The sequence below is a fragment of the Phalacrocorax aristotelis genome, chromosome 6, assembly GCF_949628215.1.
Source record: "Phalacrocorax aristotelis chromosome 6, bGulAri2.1, whole genome shotgun sequence".
Lineage (NCBI taxonomy): Eukaryota > Metazoa > Chordata > Aves > Suliformes > Phalacrocoracidae > Phalacrocorax > Phalacrocorax aristotelis.
Window position 1 is genome coordinate 60,466,826 of NC_134281.1, and position 22,302 is coordinate 60,489,127.

The 22,302-nt window shown below is 36.8% G+C and overlaps 1 protein-coding gene across 1 annotated transcript in view; it reads left to right on the forward strand.

The window, feature by feature from the left end:
• LOC142059399 (uncharacterized) overlaps positions 1-22,302 on the forward strand; it is an 84,410-nt gene that overhangs the window by 21,977 nt on the left and 40,131 nt on the right. The window contains exons 4-18 of the mRNA XM_075098221.1: positions 3,500-3,657; positions 9,230-9,425; positions 11,626-11,762; positions 12,069-12,160; positions 13,250-13,358; positions 13,991-14,017; positions 14,362-14,400; positions 15,035-15,079; positions 16,461-16,502; positions 17,902-17,943; positions 18,827-18,862; positions 19,720-19,755; positions 20,917-20,955; positions 21,611-21,628; positions 22,188-22,223. Of these exons, the coding sequence (XP_074954322.1) occupies positions 9,230-9,425; positions 11,626-11,762; positions 12,069-12,160; positions 13,250-13,358; positions 13,991-14,017; positions 14,362-14,400; positions 15,035-15,079; positions 16,461-16,502; positions 17,902-17,943; positions 18,827-18,862; positions 19,720-19,755; positions 20,917-20,955; positions 21,611-21,628; positions 22,188-22,223 (894 nt within the window). The 5' untranslated portion in view covers positions 3,500-3,657. The remainder of the gene's footprint in view (positions 1-3,499; positions 3,658-9,229; positions 9,426-11,625; positions 11,763-12,068; positions 12,161-13,249; positions 13,359-13,990; positions 14,018-14,361; positions 14,401-15,034; positions 15,080-16,460; positions 16,503-17,901; positions 17,944-18,826; positions 18,863-19,719; positions 19,756-20,916; positions 20,956-21,610; positions 21,629-22,187; positions 22,224-22,302) is intronic.

Consider the following 22,302-nt stretch of genomic DNA (forward strand, 5'->3'; position numbering starts at 1 on the left):
CTATTTTTTGCTATAAGAATTATATACTTAGAGATTTCCATCTATAGCATAACAGCATCCATAGAAGAGGTATTATGCTATTTGTGAATTGTCTGTAGGCCTATATACACACACATATAGTACGACATGAATTGTATGAAACTTTGAGCTGATTTATATTGTGTAGAGAGGAAGGTGGCTTTTTTTAAGAGCAGGAGTAGAAATTGGGAGGTTTGTGTCCTGTGTGCGTTCTGAGAGGAATAGGTATGTATCTTTGAAAATAATTACTGCATGCATTTATTGTGTGGTCTGTTTGAGCAATATGATCCTGCATAGCTGCATAGTTTTAAGTTAGAGGAGTCCATTAGGAGGCATTCCTGACAGAAGTGAAAATAAAGTAGAATCCTGGACCTGGACATAATTGACAGTCCTACATGGAACAGCAGGAAAGCCCTTAACTCGGGACCATGCTCAGCCTCACTCTGACTTGGGCTGATGAGTTTTCTTCTTCCAGTCGAGGGTAGGGTGGAAGATGATACTTATGAAACCTTAAAGATGCTGGCCTATGCAGAGAAAGGGGTTGAGTGAACTTTTCAGGGAGTGTCACTGAGTGCTGACAAGGACTGACGCATAGCATGAGTGGCAGCAGACTTTCTATATGACCTTGGCCGAGTCACTTAATCCCTCTGTGACTTGGTTTCCTCATCTGCAGATTTAGGTACAAATAATAATCCTTCCCTGCCTCAGAAGGAGCTGTGGGGATTACTTCACTACTGCTTGCAAGGCGTGTTCAGAGACAAATAGAAAAGTCGAGGTGGAAGTGATATTATTTATTGCTGGAAACCTGTACAATACCAAATACCTTCTTGATCATGTCCTGGAAAATGTATTGTTAACTGGCTGTTGCTTGAGAATCTGATATTAGCAGAAACCACATGAGCCCATCATATCTTCCCTCTTTCCTCTGCTTCCTTTATGCTTTTGTATTCAAGTGGTTGTGCACATGTTGTTAGGCAAAAGTAGACAACCTCTCTGCCTATCAGAAAAGTACGCCTCTTTCTATGATGGCTGCTTTTGGGCTTCAATAAATGATGAACCTGAGAGCCCCCAAAGCTATAATCGCATTCTCTTACCTAAGAACATCCTTGTACAGATGGACATACAGATAAGTAATAAACATCCTTTAGTTACAGTTTCAAAGAAGTGGATTCCAAGTGTTTAAGTTTATTTTGAAGTCCAAAGGAATGTCCACTACTGCGAGCGTCTCCCTCTTGGCCTAGGAGATTGAAAGAAACTCATAAGCTGCAGCTCTGCTTATTAATACCAAGTCTGTGCGTTGTCTGACCATAGAGTAGGGCAGATTTTGTGGGTATCAGTTATGGACATGCAACAACGTTTCTCTCAAATTAGCCAAAACTCAATTAGCCTAAGCAATCAAAATTTTTGAATGAATGAGAGAGAGTGCATCAGCAAAGCGAGTTTATAGCACTCAGTGTTTTGTAGCATGTAGCTACAGTATTTTTGACCCAGTACTGTCAGATTGGTAGAAGCTCTGAAGCTAAGCTTACTTTAATGAACCCTAGCTGCTCACTCATGAGTGGACCACACAAAGCATTGCATTAACTCCACTATACAGGTGAATCCTCTAGGCCACAGGGACTTACAAATAGCCTATAAACCTATTTCAACTGTGCTTGAAGTATTCTGGATCCATAGACAAATTACACACCAAGAGCATTTTTCAGTAATACCAGGAGGTGGGATGTGTAAGAGAGACAATTTAGCTTCTCTGTGACTGTGAAAACCATGAATTTTGATTGTTAATGTTAAGGCTCCGGTTTTCTTTTGGACTGTATATTTCAGTAGTGGGATCCCTCTTCTGTAATGTCTTCCACTCCGTGAAGAGGTGTTTACATTTACTTAAGTCTGAATATAGAGTCTGTTAAATCACTAACACGGGGTAGTCACTGTGGCTCATATGAAGTATTGCATATGTTTGCAGCCACACCCGAGCACTCACCTTAAAAGCACATAGGGACAATACTATTTGTCAGCTTGCACAATGCATAAGATAAGATGATGCAATGTTCATACACCATTGCTGTTGTATGCGCTGTTCATGTCAGGTGCCTCTCCTGAGCAGCACGTAAGTGTATGGCATCGATAAGCCATGCACAGAATTTTTTTCCCTCATCTCTACTGTGGCAAAAAAAAAAATCAGTAGAAGTAATCCATTTGATCTCTCGCTTTCTATGCTTTTGTAGTCAAGTCAAACCTTTTTTTTTGCTCACTAATTGTCATGCGAGGCTCACAGTGACATCAACTAACTAGGACTTTCGGGGTGTGGACTCTTATTGTTATTTATAGAGTACCAGACTTACGCGAATGTTGGCAGCGTTTAAATCAGACGAGCAAAGCGCTAACATGAGCAAAGGCAAGAAATTAAAGACAAGGAGTTGAAAATTTTTAATATGTAAGAAAGGATAATTTTTACTTTTTATTTTCTAGAAAAAAATGTATAAATTAAAGGTTTGCTGGCTTATCAGGTAGTTACACGTTTATTGAGAGTACATTTAATATATTTCCTTAAGAGTGCAAAATATATGATGTAAATTTTAGTCGGCTCTTACAATGTACTGTTATAATCTAATATTATTTTTCTGAAGAACAACACTATAGTTACAGCTAGAGCTATTTTGAGCTGTAAGTAATCCTACTGTATTATATCTTGGCATATTTTTAAGGAGGAAATATAATTATTGAACGTAGGAAGTATAACGTTCCCTTATAAATAAAAAATGTGGCAATACTTAAAGGCCTTGGAAATAGGGTATAAATATTGTCACACAAATATAAGGCAGAAGGAGGACTGTTTTTGAAGGAAAAGTAAACAAATGTATCTCTTCATATAATGATTATGATACAAATCACATAGCCTATTAAGAATCCTCACCACTAAATTTAGACTAGAATGTGTTTCAAAATAAATTCAGTTGAGTACTTTCGAGCTACAGAAAGTATGCTGGAGGATTGCGGCAATGGTAACATCCGCCCAATAGCACTAACTGTGTGCTGAGCAAACCACTTTCATTTGGAGATGAAATGTAGGATATTACAGAAATTTCTTCTGATTGGCAAAGTAGGTGTCAGGAAAGCAAATTTTTTTTTTAACATTTATAGGAATTTTTCCTGGCCTTCCCTCTTTGAGCAAAGAAGAAACTAAGAAAAGGACAGGGAGAGCTTGGGAAGGCAGCTGGCCCTTAAGAGGAGGCAAGGATGCTCTGTAACAATGGTTTGCTTTGTCAGAATTTGTCAGAAAATAGTGTCTGGAAGAAATAAAGTTTCTTTCTCTCCCTTCTCATTCACTTTTGTTGTTTCATAGAGTCAGTTTGGAGTACTCAACAAAAGATGTATATGGTATACATATACCTCAGCTCTTCATATCTGCAAGACCACTTATGCACATTTTCTCTGAAATAGTTTTGGAGTGGTTACTGTTTTATCATTCATTGTCTCGCAGCACACCTGAGGTATTCAAGCAAATAGTTTGTCAATTCTCCTGCAAAGTCCAGGACTCAGTGCTATATCAATACTGCCTACTGGAAACATCAAAGCAGTTTGATAAGGATACCAGACCCTGACGAAAATAGCCCTCACATCTTTTACCTTGTTATACAGGTATGTAAGTTGACGTTAGCCGAAGCTTTGTTATGCTTTCTAGCATTTCCAGTTGCGACGTAAGTTACCAGATCTTTGGCTCAGAAATTGCAGCGAGCAAGCTGAAGGCTGTTGGGGGCCATGAAAGCGGTCAGAAGTCCTAGTGTCAATGAGGAAAAAGGAAACAGGCTGCTTGGTCTGATTTGGTTTAAACAGCTTTGAATAGAAACAAAATATTTCTAGAACTCTGCCAGGGTTTGCAACCCTTTATTCAAGAAGATACTCTTTCGCTTAGGTGAGCAGCTGGCTTCCCTTTTGTCCACCATGTACCCTTTAAAATTCTCACCCACTGCCCAGTATGGATCCCCTTCCTTTCAGTGGTCTGGACTCTGGCCTCTCCTCCATGTTCCCTGGCTTGTTCCTAAAATGAATTGACTCACCCTTGGTGGCACAACTCTAATGTGATTATTTTAAAGAAAAAGCAGCTAACTCTATATGGGCTACCATAAAATCAGAGATCTAAACAACAACAGCAAAAAAAAACCAGTGGCTCCGATTCCCACAGGAATATGCATTGAAGGCATTCCAAGCACTAGGGAACTCCATGTGCATACAGCGTAGGGCTGATCTGCACTTGCACAGTAGTTTCAGTACGTAGGAAACTTTGTAATCATGGTTTCACCAGAGTCAGGAATTCACCACTAGTTCAGTCGGTATTTAATTTATGATCTCAAAATTGTCATTTCAAGTGTGGAGACCTGAAAAAGCCTTTTTTTCTTTAACTGGCAATTCTGGAGTACAGGTAAATTAATACTGAATTTGTGTCCTATGTTTGATTCAGTGGAAATACTGTTCCTTTGAAATAAACCGCAAGCAGTATGTTGTGTAAGAGCTGGGACAGCAGGTTTACAACTCTCACATTGTAAACTCATGGTCTGAGTCTTTACCAGCTTATTCAATATAGTATTTTATTAGTGTTACAGCCAACATAACCATATTGCTTGTCTTATCTATGCTGTTTTATAACCATATTACTGAGATTACAGCAATACATTGCCTGACATTTATATATCTGCCTGTCAAAACAAATATTCATGGAGTATTCCTTGCTGCTCCGAGTAGCCTGGAGTAATAGTTCTGATCCCTCTGGTTACCTCTCAGTATCTCCTAGCTGGCAGTGCAGGAGGTCTTGCGTATATGCATTTGTAAGATCCCATCTCTTGTTTATGTGTTTCTAGTGCAATCAGTTGACATTCCTTTACTGGGTCATTTATTTGACGGTGTTGCCAGTTTGCTGTTGCATTTGTGGTAGTATGCATTTTCATTACTCTTTATGACATTGGTATCAATGGTAAGTTTGGTGGTACAGAAAGAAAAGGAAGATTATGATCTCTTAATAGGGTAGTAGAAGATAGGAAGTGATGTCTTTCATAATAGAATAATGTAAATAAAATACTACTCCTTAATTAAAGGTGATTAACTGAAAGAATACAGTTCAATACAATAAATCTTAAAAATAGATAACGTTCTTAAAATGCTGTCAGCATTTTGAATTTTAATTACATTTTAAGTGTACAAACATCAGGACGTTGAAGAAGGTTCTTGTGAACAGTCTTTGGTTCATGGATTTCCTGGTATTCCTGGTTAAATAGAAATATCTGTCATACTGTTAAGGTCCTTGAATGCATCCAGAGGAGGGCAACAAAGCTGATGAAAGGGCTGGAGGGAAAGCCCTCTGAGGAGCAGCGAAGGACTCTGGATTTGTCTGCTTTGGAGAAAAGGAGGCTGAGGTGTGACCTCATTGCTCTCTGCAGCTTCCTCAGGAGACGAAATGGAGAGGGAGGTGCTGAGCTCTCCTCCCTGGGATCCAGGATCGGATGCATGTGAATGGTTCAAAGCTGCAGCAGGAGAGGTCCAGACTGGACATTAGGAAGCATTTCTTTACCGAGAGGGTGGTCAAACACTGGAACAGGCTTCCTAGAGAGGCGGCTGATGCCCCAAGCCTGGCAGTGTTTAAGAGGCATTTGGACAATGCCCTTAATAACATGCTTTAACTTTTGGTCAGCCCTGAAGTGGTCAGGCAGTTGGACCAGACAGATGGTTGTAGGTCCCTTCCAACTGCAAATATTCCACTCTACTCTACTCTACTCTACTCTATTCTATATGTCATCCAGCTTTTGGTCTTCTCCCAGTCTTCAGCAGAGACCTTGTGAAAATGCTTCTGGAAAAAAAAAAAAAAAGTTTAGTTTTTAATGCAGGTCAGATGCAATCACTTTGGGTTCTTCCCACAGGGTACACGAGATAAAACAACCCCATTAACGCTTTGCTTTGAGAAAATGCTTGGCAGTATTATGATGATTGGAATTTTCTGTGTCTTTTCCAACTGTAAGAAAGGAGTAAAAAAGTGAAAAACTAACAGCAGAATACTGCGAGGTCAAACTAAACAGACCAGTGTAGCATGTTTTGCCAGAACTGGCCATAAAATATTAGCAAGTCTTTTGTATGGCGTGATTCTGTAGATTTTGGTCAACATCCTAGTTTAGGTTATCGACCTTCAGAAGCCCTACCTATCCCCGACGCCTGGGTAAAGGTCAGAGGGGGCATGATTCACCCGTGAGGTGTGTGTGTTGTCATCGCCCCATCTGGGCAGGAGAGTCCCACCTGCGGTGTCCTAATTTCCACGGCAGAAGCATGCTTGGCCCTGATTGGCCACGCTGGCTCCCCGCCTTGCTGCTGATTGGCTGAGCCTTCTGCCTCCTCTCTCTCATCTTGCTGGGGCAGCTGCACTGCCCAGCCGTGGCTCTTCCCCACTGACCATAGAGGGACCGGAGGATGCCCATGCAGCAGCACTCGGTCGATAAGGTGTGTTGTTGGGGGTGTGGTGGACAGGGTGCCTGCTAGCTGGTGATATTTCTTCTCAAAGACTAAAGAGTAAGTCTGTGGCTCCTCAAGAGCATTTAGGAGGAGAAAAGAAAGGAGAAAAATACTCATAAAGAATGGGGGCAGAAAGGGTTATCCAGGACTGAGTCTTAAACTGTTGGCAGGGTGAACTTGCCAGGACTGTGTTTTTCAAATTACAGAAATTTATCACATTAATTAAATGCTCTATATTTAAAGGCTTTTAAAACAACTTTTGTCTCTATTCAGAAGTTTGCCCAAGGCTCTGGAGAAGCAAACCACCAAAGTGTCTCTTCCCGAGTCCCAAACGCAGTAGCTAACTAACTAGCGCCCAGGGATTTAATTGTTGGCCTGAAGTCCTGTTAGACTAAATGTGGAAGAGGATTCTTCAGGTAGCAGCACAGGTACTGCAAAGATGAGGTACACATAGGCTCTTAGGAAGAAAGGATTATATCTGAGGTAAAAAAAGAATTAGAATTTTTCCATCGGATGAAGGAATTGAAGATGCAGTTAATTTTTCATAATTATATCCCATTAGAAGCTTGCAAATAATATTTGCCAGAATTTCCTATGCTTCTATTTTATAAATATTTACTTATAGTTTCTTTACATTTTTCACGGAGAAAAGGTAAACTTGTGATGCAAGGTAGCATTGAATATGTATTGGAACTCAAGCTCCATGGAAATTATTTTCTGCTTCTTCCTCAAGTCTGAACTTGGAATTTTGTAAGATGCTAATACCTCTCTCTTCCCCATCCAAAAGCTAGTTCCAAAGGACAGCGGGATGAGACTGCTAGGATAGCTCTTGAACTGTTAAATCAGAGAGCTGATGCAAAGAGGAGACATCTCAGACGTGCTTCAACTTGTTGTGCTTATGTTTCTGGCTCTCTTCTAGCCAGAAAAAGAGGAAAGGAGGTTTCAGACTGGTTTGCTTTCACAGCAGAGTGCAGCTCCAGACAATTTTCCAATCACAGCTGAACTAGTGCTAAGGACTCTGCTTTGAAATAGAACATCTAATTAGAAAAAGATTTTTTTTCCATCTCTCCATGAGTCAGATGAAGATTTCAACAACACATAGACTGGTTCCTATTAAATCACTGTTTACCACTTCTGTTAATATAATAGCACCTACATGCTGTATTTAAAATGTAATTACAGGTGGGCCATGTCAAAATCGTCACGAGAGATTGGATAACCGCGCCCAGCGTACTGATACCAAAACATAGTGCTTACCAGGATCCCGTTTAAGTGACATTTTCATGAGACTTTTGGGAGGGATAGTCTTCACCTGCTTTAAAGACACGATAACTTGCAGATATAGCTTCCCTGATTGCTGCGCTTACTGGTTGTGGCACGATGCAAACCTTCATCATCTTCCTATAGGAAAACTTTCAGCACTTCACAATCCCCTGTTTTATTATCTGTTGACTCAGTGCCTTTTTAAAAAGTTGTTTAAGTTCAGAGTTAAGTGCATGGGCTTGGAATTGTGTTCCGAAGTTTTTTTCCCCGCTGCTTCCAGATCCTTCTGTTACTTATTCCATTAGCACATACAAAACCGAACGGTCCTATGCATTCATGCACAAATTAAGGTACACAGGTAGATGATACAAACTGAACCTCTAAGATGCTTTAAAAAAAAAATCCAGCAAACATCTCCATCCTTTCTGTTACAGCATATTATATCACACAAGGCAATCCTGTAGCAGACAGGCATGAAAAGCGGTGTTATTAAATACTCCTTGTGATTTAACAGTTGTATCAGCATTTTTGTAACTGGAACAGTGAGATATTCATAAAATGTAATGGCCCTACAAATTATGCGGTGCCATGGTTGAATGTTGAGTCTTTGAACATGGGCCATAAAATTTGGTATTAAACACCTGATAATACTGCTGGGAAGTGTTTCCCTTCTTTCTTGGAAATGGTTTACTAGCAGTGTCAGTACTACAAGGGAATTATAAAGAAATACATTTTCTTTCCACTGACAATCCTTGAAGACTGGACATCAGTCCTGCCTCTTAGTTATTTTTGTGGATTTCCATACTGGGTATGATTTATTCTTAACCCATAGGGAGCATGCACTAACAATTCAGTGTTTTTAAATTGTTTAGAAGTTCCAAAGGACTTTGCGGAAGGCTTTTGTTAACTCCCTCAGGAAAGAAATATTTTTAAAAACTTCAATTGTTCCCCAGGGCAATTAACACAGATTTCTTGGCTGGCTCCTGGAAGTGGGAGTAGGCAAAGCAGACAAAAGACAGCATGCTAGTCATGGTTATATCTACAAAAAGCAGTTTGAAAGACAAAGGATTGTGTCTTAGTTGTTGAATATCAAAGGATCTAAGCTAAATCTGCTGGCTTATCAACGTGGAAGTTTGTTTAAAGCCTTTTCTAGTCCAACGCCATAATGCAGCAGACATGGCTGTTAATGGATTGCTGCAATGTAACCAGAGAATTTAAACTTCCATTAATAATTCAGTATTTTGAAATGGAAATATTTGTGTCATTTATTGCACTGTTCTGCCAGTGTATGTAGGTATTTCATTTTAATTTATTTTCTTCAAAATACATTAAGGCAATGTAAGCCCAGCTTTCTAGGCTTCTTCTGTTTCTACCCTGGAGAAATGCAGGTATTTGTCAAGCATGAAAACTACTAAAGAAAAGTTACTATAAACTGCATTGTCTTTTTCCTCCGCAGATGAGGAGACACTCCTGCTTTGTTTTTTTGCTCTGTGGGATATTTTTGCCCAGAATCCTTGGTTTTCCACAGACAAATACCTCAATTGATTGTGATTCTCTGTTACCGAACTATGAAGATGAACCACAGACATCTGTGCCGCCATATCTTATTGCTGTATCTTTTGATAAATTTGAGCCAGGAAATGAAATCCAAGGTAAATAATCTGAATGACTGAAAACCTTTATCTGTGTCTCCCAGAATTACCAGTCTCCACCTAAATTCCCCTATTTCCCTCTTAGTCTAGTTAATTAGTTCAATCCCATTCATCTATACCCAAGATATTAATCTCTTTTGAAATGTTTTTTATATATATATGTATGTATATATTTGTATAACTGAAAATATATTCTCTGTTTTTTCTTTTCCCTATCTGATAAACATGTCTTAACTTCATGCTCTAATTTTTGTGACAAGATTGAAATGAAATGGGACAGCCGGACAAACCAGATTAATAATTAGTTGCTCTTTAGCTTCATACTTGAGTATTTGCTGTTGTATCAAGCCTCTGCAATACAAAGGGATCCTACTCATTAGATGTTCGCATGCTGTCATCCTACAGGAAAATAAAAATTCAGGATGCAGTATAAGACAACTCAGGAGTGAGACACACTGAGTCATGCTTCTAAAAGCTGCATCCCAGATTTTATCGAATTGCAGGAGGTGGAGCTATTGTGGTTTACAACACCTTTTCGTTTTCCTAATCCCAAATTGCTGTCTGGATAGAACACCTTGACAGCCTTGTCTCTCCACACTGTGCTGCCATCTCATGGTGCTGTCACAAGTGGCTTGTGAATGCTTCTTTTTCTAGCCATTTGCTAGAAGCATGGAGGCAGAAGTGAGTTGTAACCCATCACATGTCCGTTGTTGTATCTCAGTAGCAGAAAAATAACATTATTCACTAAGTAGCTGCTGTGTGGCTGGGGTTCTCTTTTACCTGAACCTAGTAGCATGGATGCGCTTCCATGGAGAGTGGAGAAGCGTTAGAGTCCTATTATAGCTGCCATTCTTGGAAAAACATGTGTGAATAACTCCTCCTAGGATGGAAGGGCTGTTTGATTACTGATAGCTATTTTTAAAAGAGTATTGCCAGCAAAATGATCGGTGGATTTAAGTATATGCAGAACTTTCTGTGAGGTTATATGGGATTTACCATGACAAAAATATTGACTCCAGATGCTACTAACCTTGCCTTCCCCCCCCCCCCCCCCTTTTTATTTCTAACCATACTTTTCTTGCTTCAGCACTGCTTTTCTGTTGCTTCAAACTGTAAGCATCCAGTACCTGGTCTCAGGCATCTCTGGTTGGCTACACCATTTCATTCCATGAGCCAACACTCTTACAGTTGCACCTGTGCTGATTTAACACTGCATTTAGAGTGTTGGATGTCACCCCTCCTGTAAGACCTGAAAAAAAAGATAGTGAATTAGGACTGAAAGTTGATGACAAATTGCCAAACCCCTGCATAATTAGCCTTTCAATGTTAAATTGTCACGGTCTGGTTGGTCCTTGCCTTGACTTCTGTGTCATTCCCAGTTTTTCTGTCCTTATTTTTAATGACTACACATACCTTTGGGCATAAACCATTATTCTGATCTTATTTGTGGAAGTGCCTAATATTGGCATTAGCAGAGCAAGTTTATAATAGATCATACCAAATTTGATTATGCTTCTTGAATTTAATTTCAATTTAGATATATACAAAACATGAAACAGCTCTCTCCCATATCTTTCTGAGCTCATTCAGTAACAAAATTTGAGTAAAATTGAGTGGTTTGCACTTATGAATTTTTCATATTTAGTATAGAACATGACAGCCAAGCTGTCTAGTTTCTCTTTTTCCAGTTGTAACATGTAAAAAAAAAAATTGTCTGCAATTCAGCCTTAGGCAAATGTTAATCTTTTCTTTCGAAACCGAGGTAGAAAGAAATGCAATTCTCTTTCTCCCATAGGTGTCTTGACTTCATAGGCCTAATTAGACAGAAAATAAATAACCTTTGGGTCAGCGGGGCCATTGGCCAATATTCTGAGTATGCGTGGGGAGCAATGGATTAATAAGGAAGTTGTAATCTTCTGGCAGGGCAGAATTACTTATAAAATTTTCAGTAAATCATATATTTCATGTTACTTTATACAGAAATGCCTCTCCAGATTTCTTTCTTTTCCGTTTTTGTCATTCTCTTGATAATTAATGAAAATGGTAACAGATCCCAACATTTTTAAAAAATTAAAAAGTTTTTAGGTAAGTTCTGTACATGCAGTCTTGTGCTTTGGAGTGAGGGAAATTAGTTGTTAAACATTTTAGAGGTATGAGTTGTCTATGAAACTTAAATTTCTCAAAACGTCTGTTTTCACAGTGAGTCTAGAGGCACTTAAAGATGTTGGTTTTAAAGAATTTAATCTACAAGCTCGAGAAATAGGAGAAGATGTTCCTGTTGGTACTTTTAAAATTACAGATCCAAACACTAAAGGCTTGGAATGTCATAACATGACGGTATGTGTTCAGTCTTTGGAATACTTACTTAAGCTCGGTTTCCTTTTAAATAGTTTAATCAGAATTGATAGAAGTGAGCATTTTGTATGACAAAGTTGTTTCATCGGTAGAGTTTAAAAATTCAGACTTTCTCAAGAAATACATGTATCTTCTATACGTGATGTGAATCTAATGTAGAAGCAACCCGGCACTTATTCGGAGGACTTCAGTGTTACCTGTTGTAGTAGAGAGAGTTCCCCATATACTATAAGTAAAAGTCACTTTTGCGTCTTATATAATTATATATGTATTTCTTTTTAATTGCAGAATTCAGCAGTAAGTCATGCAAATTCAGATGTGAAGCAGAAAGTCACAACAACATGGATTGCTCCCCATGATGTTAGAGATCTACAATTTATGTAAATAATTTTTCTTTTTTTTTTTTGCCTTGAAATTTTATTTCTATGGATTATTTTGACATGGATCTGTGTTGCTGTTTCTGATGTTCTTGTCTTGCCACAATAATGTTTTTTTTCATAGTTTTTCATAACTTCCCACTGTGTCTATTAAATAACATTATTTGCATCTCAAGGTATAATTATAAAAGGTAAACACTGTCATGCAGATGTTAATATATGTAAATAATTCCATTAAGCACAGTGTTATTAATGGATCTTGGAGTAACCAGTTTTTACACTTTGACCTCTTTAATTACAAGAGCAATAATATGAAGGTAACTAGTTCCCTGAATAAGTGAAATTCAGATTCTATTCAGTTATAACTTCTTTCATTTTGAAGAGCAGAAGAACTGTAGTTTGTAAATGCTTGTAAGATAAATTTAAAAATAAATTGAAATGAACAAACTGATGACCCATGAACTAACTACTGAAAACAGAAGGCAAATTCATCCTACATTTAATGCTACTGTTCTTGCAGATCTGAAGCTTGTAAAAAATATCACCTGGTCTAATAAATGCATGCTTGAAGTAATTGGAAAATAATGAAATCTTTGATAGTTCGATATTGTTTGAAGTATAGACTTATGATAGGGGCATCTTGGCCTTGTTTCATTAAATCTTGAGGAATACAAACAGTGGCAAAAGAACACAAATTAAAACCACGATCACCTCTACTTGTTACTGCCATGAAAATCAGTTCACCGTCATAGACACAGATTGTCGGAGCAGGAAAGAGGTGTGACAATTTTTATGGACGATTGAGCTGATACTCCCCACTGGAGTCAGTGCTTCTTTGAACAGTGTCCATTCCTCTTCTGCTCCTCCTTAGCATCTATCTTGTTTATCTTCAAAATGATGTTGGATGATAATACAGCAACTGGAAAAGAAAAATGTTCTTGAAAATGATGATATTCTTTTCAAACTTGTACTGTAAACCCTTAAAATCCAACTACAGTGGATTTTCTTGGCTGGGGGGGGAGGAAAGCTTATTGGTATTTTATACTGAAATATTTTGATAGAAGAATAATGATCATTTTGTTTTCTTTCCAGTGCAACTGTCGTTCAAGACCTAGAGAAATTTTGGGTTGGAATTCAAAGCAAAACTCTCACACCTACGCGTTCTGAGTCAGTTAATGGGACAGGAAAAAGTAAAAGGAAGGTATGTTTCGAGTGTATTTGCATACTAGAAATTAATACAGTAAATTAGAATAACTTTGACTTGATACAAGACACACATTCGTGGTCATGTATTCATTAACTAAGATGGCCAAAATCACTAGATGTTTTCAACATTCTTAATTTAACTGCCTAACCCTCCTACTAAACTGATGAAAAAAAAATTATTTTCCCCACAGAAATAAGGAAACTAATAATATAGTTATCAAAACAACCCATAGCGTAAAGACAAAGAAAAGAAAATTGGTCAAAAGGAGAACTCTACTGTACATCTGGTGTACCATGCTTTTCTTAACTGCTGCCCCAGTCCCTGCGAACTATAGCTGTGTAGCATGTTATTAGAAATAAGCTTGTTTATTTTGGGACCAAAAATTATGTTTATATGAAAAATCTTAAATGCAATAGGCAGCTAAAGTAAAGACAGTCTGTTTAAATCTACTGTATCAGGTCTTGACTGTAGCAACACTGATTTACATCATCTGGCGATCTAACCAGGAGTGAACACCTGTCTTCTGTTCCCCACTTCACCAAATACATTTCCTGTTTCCTATAAGAAGCTGCTTTTATTTCCCAGTAAATAACTTGTAAATGTTTCCTCATTTTTTTTTTTCACAGCTTATGATAGAATTAGAATGTAACAAGGTAAGAGCAATTTTTCCTCCATTTCTGTTACCTCAATTTTTAGAATTCCTGTCCCATCAGTTGTTTCATGGTTGTAGCATGAAGATTATATCATACCATTCAAATTAATTTCTTAGTGAGATCTCATTTATACTTACATTTTTGTATGCAGTTTTGAAGGTATTTTTATTTTTAATTAATGTCAGTTCTCAGATCAGATTGTTACAATGTGTAAAGTATTGCAAGCAATTAAACACTTCTTCACTCAGTCCACGAATGTGAACTCAGTTGATTTACTGTTTAAAATCATTTGGTATTTATATACCAGTCAATAAACACTAACTGGAACCTGTACTTTCCTGCAGCGTGGAGGGACTTACACAACACAAGGCCGATGCATCATGGTAAATACTCTTTTTCCAAAGACATTGACATACTGCTAATTGCCCAAAATCTCAAGACCTAGTCAAAAGCTGCTTCTAGTCACATCTTTATCCCTCTTGCCGCTCAATTTAGTTTTCTTTTGGCAATTTACCTTGGCTGATTAACATCCCAAACTTCCTAAATGGTTGTCAGCCTTGTTACCACTTCCTCCTGCAAGTTCTCTCTAGCTAATCTGGAATAACTTTCTAAACGAAGTTTTCTTTTTTCCTCCCTTTTTTGTTATAGTGCTTGCTTGCTTTTCAAGATCACTTATTTCAACAGCTCTGAAACCTTGCCTTTTGCAAATTGTAATCTAGATATAAAATTTAATTTTGAATTATTTTTCTGAAAACTATCACTTTCCGCTCAGTGAAGAAGCCTCTTTTTCTTCTTTCTTTTCACCCCTATCAAATATGCCCTACGTTTCATAGTGTCTAGTGATTACATAGTCAGATCAGTAAAAAGTGTGCATCTACTTTTTAACCACTTTGACAGCGTAGGCCGCCTCCGCAATGATGGACATCAAGTGTATGAGGCCAGATAAAAAAGGGTGCAAGCAGCAGAAGCATGTTAATTTACTGCAAAATAATAAATAGCATTTTTGTTACTTTACAGGTGGGACCTTCCAGTTCCTCTCAGAGCAGCTATTCAGGCAGTCAGGTAAGAGTCCTAACTTCCACCATTTGTACGTTTTCCTTCAGTAACCTTGAACATCTAAAATTCCATAACTACAGAGTACTGAGGTGATTTGGTCCTTACTGAAATACCATCTCTGCTAGCTAATGCAGAAAGCCAGAGTTATTCCTCCAGTAAACCGTATGTTCAGTACCCGGACTAGGTTCAACTACCTATACTCTGTTGAACTCAATAGCTTGCTGTCAGTATTCTTACCCTCGAGATGCTTCACTGCCTCTGATTTCACACATTATGCATTTTTATCAAGCATTAACTTGACCCTTTTGAGGGGAGGGGAGATTCCTTCCATCTTCCTAGATGATTCCTACCTGTGGGTGTACATATGCATGCAAACACAGTCACAAACCATTTGTTTTAGTTTTAGAGACATCTGCCATAATGAAAATGAAACTACTTACTATTAATTGCTTAGGCATTTTTATTTATTTTTTTTTATAATCAAAATGGAAGGACTAATTATACTTGTGTTTTACTGTCTTGTCCACAAAAAATTCGCAAAATTTCTCCAAACTTCACCAGATATTCATGTGTGTATTAAAGCTCCAGTATAATGTCTGCATCACTGTTAACTCCAGATTATATGTGCAGTTGAAAATTTGGGGATTTCACTTTCTAGTTAGCCTTTTAAAACTTCTGGGGTATGTATATCTGCATTCTCACCAATCGCTTTCACTTCTTTAATCACAGAAAAGTATACTTGGTTTTTAGTTAATTATCTCCACTACCATAATATGCCAATTTGCCTTGAACTGTCAGACGCTTTCTGGTATGTGTCAAGTTTCTTGAAGTGCACTTCTCAAGGATGTATTTTTTTACTACTTACTAGTGATTATATTTATTAGTGAATTATCTGATAATAGTCCATTTGTGCAATCTTCACTGCTTGTAAGCAGAATTACCAGACTCTTAGAAGTACCAATTATTCTGATGTATATACTAAATACTGATTTTCTTCATTGTATTTCTTTCATATATAATACATATTCTTTGCTAAGTGTTGGGTTTCTAATCTTGTCACGTAACTACCTGAAGTTATTAATTTTTGTAAAATATAGTCCATTTAGCAAAACAGCTTGTGGATTTTGAAAGGTTACATGACCAATGACAAAGTTACATGAAATCCAGATGATGACTAATGTCTTATACTACATTAGAATCGTTACAGCCAGTTGCAAGCGAGCTGGTAACCTCTGTACTTGCTTATCCCCTATTTGCACATACAAATTGTCAGTTGTGCAGCTTTTCTTGCCATAAACAGCAAGGCTGCTTTTTTTTTTTTCCTTTCTTTCTGCCTCCTTCCCCCCTTTTTTTATGTGGAAATAATTTACTTCTGTTTTTATTTCAGAGTGGAGCAGTCTACACAATAAGCAAGAGTGGATGTGCCCCTGTAAGCATTTTTCTTACGTTTACTTTTTTGTCCCCAACATAACTATATTTATAGTAACCCCTAGCCTTCAATTGCATTATTTATATGAGTGTTCATGTGGGAGTTCTTGTTGCAAATAGAAAATAATGGAGAAAGCTAGAAGATTAGTATTACAGTTTATTCAATGTTATGAAGTAGTTAGCAAACAGACATGTTAAAGTTAAGTAGAAACATATAGATGATAGAATCATGCAAAAAGGACTGGAAGGGGTTACACTCACTATACTGGTTATCTATTCTCCCCTTCTACCCAAGACAAGACTGGTGAGAATTGGTCTGCGTGTTCTAAGTTGTTCCTCCTCTCACAAGTAATCACACAGATATCTACAGTAACTAAGGCTATTTCAGTTTTTCATGTAGCAGGGATACTTGTGAAGCTATGAATCCTAGACAGGTCAAGCTGGTCATCCAGGAAGAGGTGAAAGATGCAAGGATGCTCTAATGCTACTTAGCTGACACGGTTTTATCAAGATAGTGACTAATTGTATGGACTAAGATATTTGCAGATTTATGCGAAATATATGTCATTATTTTGGTTTCCTTTCAGCATTTACAAGATAAGATTTTTAATTTTAATGCAAAGTTACTATTCAAACATTTACTCAATATAAAAAAAGGAGAAAAAAACTTGAAACATAAAGGAAATGGTCACGTTTACTCTTTCTATGTCAATGACAGGGGTTTTTGCTTGATTTTCATAGTAGAGCAAGTAAACAAAAATAAGTTAGTCACGTAATTCTATTGCTAAGCTCTATCTGTTGTCTCTTCAAACTAGAGACGTGGGGATGACACAGCACCAAAAAGGACAATGTTTCCAGAAATGTAAAACATTGATGTCATCAGTACTTTGTGTATTGGGTTTTTGCAAAGAACAACAAAATTACAGTTTGGGGGAAACTATTGATTGTATTAATACTAACAAGTGCGATTTACTTTAAAAAAAGGAACTATTACTATTTATGCTGGGCCTTGATATTTCACATTTCACTGTAAATCAGGAAGGTGTTAACTTTTGTTTCTTTCTGGTTTCCACCTACTAATTTTTACATATGTATGTATGTACATGTTACATACATAATATGTTTAAATGACAAACATTTTATTTATTAAACCTTTATCATTTACTTCTATTAAAATAATGTTTTGATAGTGTCTGTTTTAAAACATTTCCTGAGTACCAAAGGACTAATGTGCCTGGCTGTTATATTCACGCAGTAATAGTGGAGAGTACAATACTCTCCTTATCATCTATTCTTTACATACTCTGCATAAGGGTTGGTCAGAATGAAGGTGTCTGAAGGGTGCCTTTTTTTCTTAAGCAATTATAGAAGAGAAATAACTAGTTTCAATTTTTCCCTAGGGAGGAGCTGCTGGTGCATATAGTCAACATGCCTGTAAAGATGTAAGCTGGTTATATATGTATTTGCTGATTGTCTACTACTCTGCTTCTCGACTCATCTCCTTATTGCAAATTGCATTTGACTCTCTTCTGCAGAGCTATATTATTCTTCCTAAATATATTAAGGAAAATGGTGGTAGTCTGAAGTCTTATTCTGAGATTAAAAAGCAAAATTAAAAGCTGTTACATTGTTACTTCCTTAAAGTGTAACCATTTAGATCATAGATGTAGATCACCTATTATAAACACTTAATTTGTTAGCCTATTAAAATGTCAGAATTCTTACTGTGTAATGCTTTTTATCCATTAGAGTAATTGTCTTTGGATATTGCATGTTGTGCAATACTATTTGGGGGTTTTTACAGTCTGTGCATTAATCCAATAATACTTTAATCACTAGAGAAATTTCTATTGTCAATCTCATTTATTTCATTTGAACCTGAAAACAGATTTATTTTAAGATCTAACATGTTTTAAAATCACGAAAGCAAAAGAATCTATCAGAAAGACAACACACTCTCTAATGCCTGTTAGGAACTGAAACCCTAGCCAAGAAACTGCTGAATCATATGCTTAACTATAAATACATCATTAGTTATATTAATTCCTAAATATTAAATATATTTTATCTTTGCTTAATATGTAAATGTAAACTGTATTTGTGATAGAGGAACATTATTCTTATGACTGTAGTAGAATGTTGGAAAAATTTTACTTCCATTATCTTCAGGCAAGGTCAGTATACTTTACTATTGCCCTGGATTTAAGTATAGATGAAATCAGTTTGACTTTAAGTGTATATCCTCTAAGAAAAAAAGCAATGACTTGTAGATATCCTTAACAAATTATTATATAAATAAATACCTGATTTATGTTTTTATTTCAGAGTGCATACTCATCCAGTGGTCTTACCTATGGCCAGGTAACTATGTGCTTTCCAACGTGTTTTTGGTTCCCTAAGCTACTCAGAAAATAAGCGGTTATGCCCAACTTTTACCAAACAATAATAAAATTTGTGGAAGGGCATCAAGGAGTACTGTCTTCAAATGGTTAAGTGATAAACATATCCGGAAATAACTTCAACAAATTAGTTTAGTGTATGTTGTAATATCAATTTTGTGGGAAGTTATTTACTTCTGTTTTGCACAGAAACTCAATTATATTTATTCTGTAAATGAACACGTTACTTTTATTATGATTTTCCAAAAGCCAGTGCTGTCTTTGACAGGTAAAAAGAATTTAAATTATTTTTTGTGGCTTTTGCCAATGCAGTTGTAGATATGGGTTGATGAAATGGAGATCTTCTCTGCACATGATTTTATTCTTTGTTTAAAACATTCCTATTCTTGTGTCACATCCCATTTATTCTAGTACATAATGCAATGGTAGGTTTTTTTAGTTTTGGGGGGATGGGTTCTGGAATTTGGGATGGTTTCTTTTTTGATGAAGGTAGAAGAGGTTAATTTTTTCTACCAATAGATTATTTTTATTATAAACAAACTTCTAATTTGATATTAGATGGATCATTTGCAGCTTTTATACAGTGCTGTGTAAAACTAGCAAAATAATTGGGGTTTGTAGGAAAAAAATTAAACCTGTTGATATATTTCAGTTGTTCATTTACTAATTGCTGATACATTAATATTTTCCTTCAGAATCTTATTTTATTTGGTACTTTAGGGAAATAATGTTAGCTATAACATTCTTGTGGAAAATAGTGCTGTAGTTAATTTGTCATACATTTATCCAAGAAAAAATGGATTCTGTGTTCTTTTACAGTCTGTCCCTTCAAGCAGTTCAGACTCCAGTAAGAAGGTAAGCATTCCTTTTTCTTTCAGTTCTAAGGGAAAAAATTCTTACAGTTGTAACTTGGTGTGACTCCCGTTATTTCATGGTACTACTGTTCCTTTTATCAGTTAAGACTTTTCAAGGTTTTAACCCAGATTGATTCATATGATTTGAGGCAGTTTGGTTCTTAGATGCCTTACACCAACTGGCTGTGCTGTGGTGGCTTTTGCTGGTAGTTGGCTTAACTGTATATAAAATAGAATTTCATAGATGTTTATGAGGATTTGTTTTTAAAAAGTTAGGATAGTGATGTAATTAGGACTTTTAAGGATACAGATTATGTAATTATTCTTCACATGGGGCTGAATGAGTGTGACTCAAAGCAAATGAAAGCAATAGAATTCATATTACTGCTGAACTTGACTCATAATATTTACATGGACTCTTCCTCTCAGTTCAGTCCCCAGGAAGCTCAGGCTAATAGCTATAAGTGTGTTCAGTAAGCACGCGGTGTACCCATTCACGTCCTCACAGATGGGGTTTTCATTTTAATTTCCCATTTTTTTAAGAATTCAAAACATACTGCTAGATTGGTTTTTTTAATAACTTGGTTTTAAAGATGTAATACTTCTCCCTGTTTTATACTAGAATTCTTTACTTTTGCTAGCGCCAACTCTCCTCTTCCACTTGATAATATGAACTGCTTTTGGTTTAAAAAAAAAAAAGGAGGAAAATTGCTTCTAATTGGAAAATATTAAAACCTAAAGAGAAGGTACTACTATAACATTTGGCTTAGTTTTTTTGAATGAACTCAATATTAAGCCTTTTTTTAGCATAATACTGAACCAAAGAGAAAAGAAATTGATCTTCCAGTTTGGGCTGGAGAGTGGATATGGTACAATACACTAAATCCTGCTTCTGCCTCCGCAGCTGAGTCATTGTGTGCCTGGGCACAAGTCTTTTACCTTCTTATACTTTTGTGTAGACCATGTACACATACACATTCTTCCCTGCTTGGTAATGTACATTAGAAATTTTTATTAAAATAGTATTTCATAGAAGTGGTCATCCATAATAATACTATCAGAGTTTGTAAATTTAGAGAAGTCAGTATTCATTTTCCTAACATATTTCTCTATTTAAATAAACTCTGTGATGAGTAAACAGCTTCCTGTGATTTCTTTATAGGTAGTGGTCATTGCCAACAGCAACCCTTTTCCACCTGTGGTAAGTAGTTTTTCCCTATAATGCTCAGAATTTTGACTCAAAAAGCTTTCAAATATCTACATGCTTACTTTGTCAGAAACACTCCTGGTGTATGGAGACAATTCTCTGGCATGCGGGGTTTACCTGAGATGCACCATTATCTTCAGGGAAAGCCAGTAGTAAGATAGCAACAAATCTCGTGGTTCTGAATGCTATTAGTACTTGCAGAGATATTGGAGGAGCTGCAGACTCCAGACCTTTCAATGCATACAGCCTCTGTGTTCCTGAATAGTTTTGATTTTCTGCTTCTATTGCAATTTTCGACTGTAAATTCACTTCCATTCTCATTTTTAAACTATTAAATTTCCCCTCTGCTTACTTGGAACTCATACAGTCAGTCAAAAGTAAGTTTAGCCTTAAGGTGATTAAAGCGAGTTTCTATGATGTAAGATTTGATATATATGTTTTTCTGAAGTTTAGCTTCTAATCAAACATCTTGTGTTCTAACCTGAATGAAGATTAAGATGCATTTGTTCTATGCTATACTTTCCGCATCTTTCTTTCACATATGATTATGTATTGCATCCAAATGATAGGGCCTTTTTTTCTGCTGCAATATTCTGTTTGGACAAGCCCTTGTGCAAAATAATTAAAGATTGCCTTGTTTCGTTTGCAGCGTCATACCTACCCCCAGGTAAGCATACTTTTTTCTTATGATGTCTATAGGAGTAATACAGTTCTTATGGGATCAAACCTGTTGCCTCAGGATGGTGTCTGCTACCGTTACATTTGTCTCTCATGCCCCAAAATTCAGCAAACAGATGACTGGATCAGGAATTGAATTTGTATGCGTGGTGATATATGTCCAATGCAGGTGATTGCAAGACAGCTTGGAGGGTTGACGATGTCTTCGCTTCACTCACCACATTTAGAAAAGCCGAGCTGACTGGTAGCACAGAAAGGGCATGGCCTGTGCTCTGCTGCTCTCCACATAAGCTGTAATAGAAGCAGATGCAAGTGTAGAAAATTAGTTAGTGGGGTCAGGCTGCCCCCCTAAACTTTCAGAGCTGGGGAGAAACTAGTTTAATGGTGGGTGTTTAAGAATTTGATACTCAGTACATCACGCGTACCAGCTTTCCCTTTATTCTCCCAAGTAAAATAGTACAACTTGGTATTTTCTGGTTAACTGCATTGCATTTAAACAAGTCAAATTAAATGTTCTCTGTGGTTTTTTGGTTTTGTTCTTCTTCCAGAGTTTGGGAAGTTCTGCTACTAGGATCATAGTACAGGTAGACATTCTTTCTCTATTATACTTTGGTTTTAATTGAAGCTCTGTGTCAGTAATTAAATAATGATTCACCTCTTTCA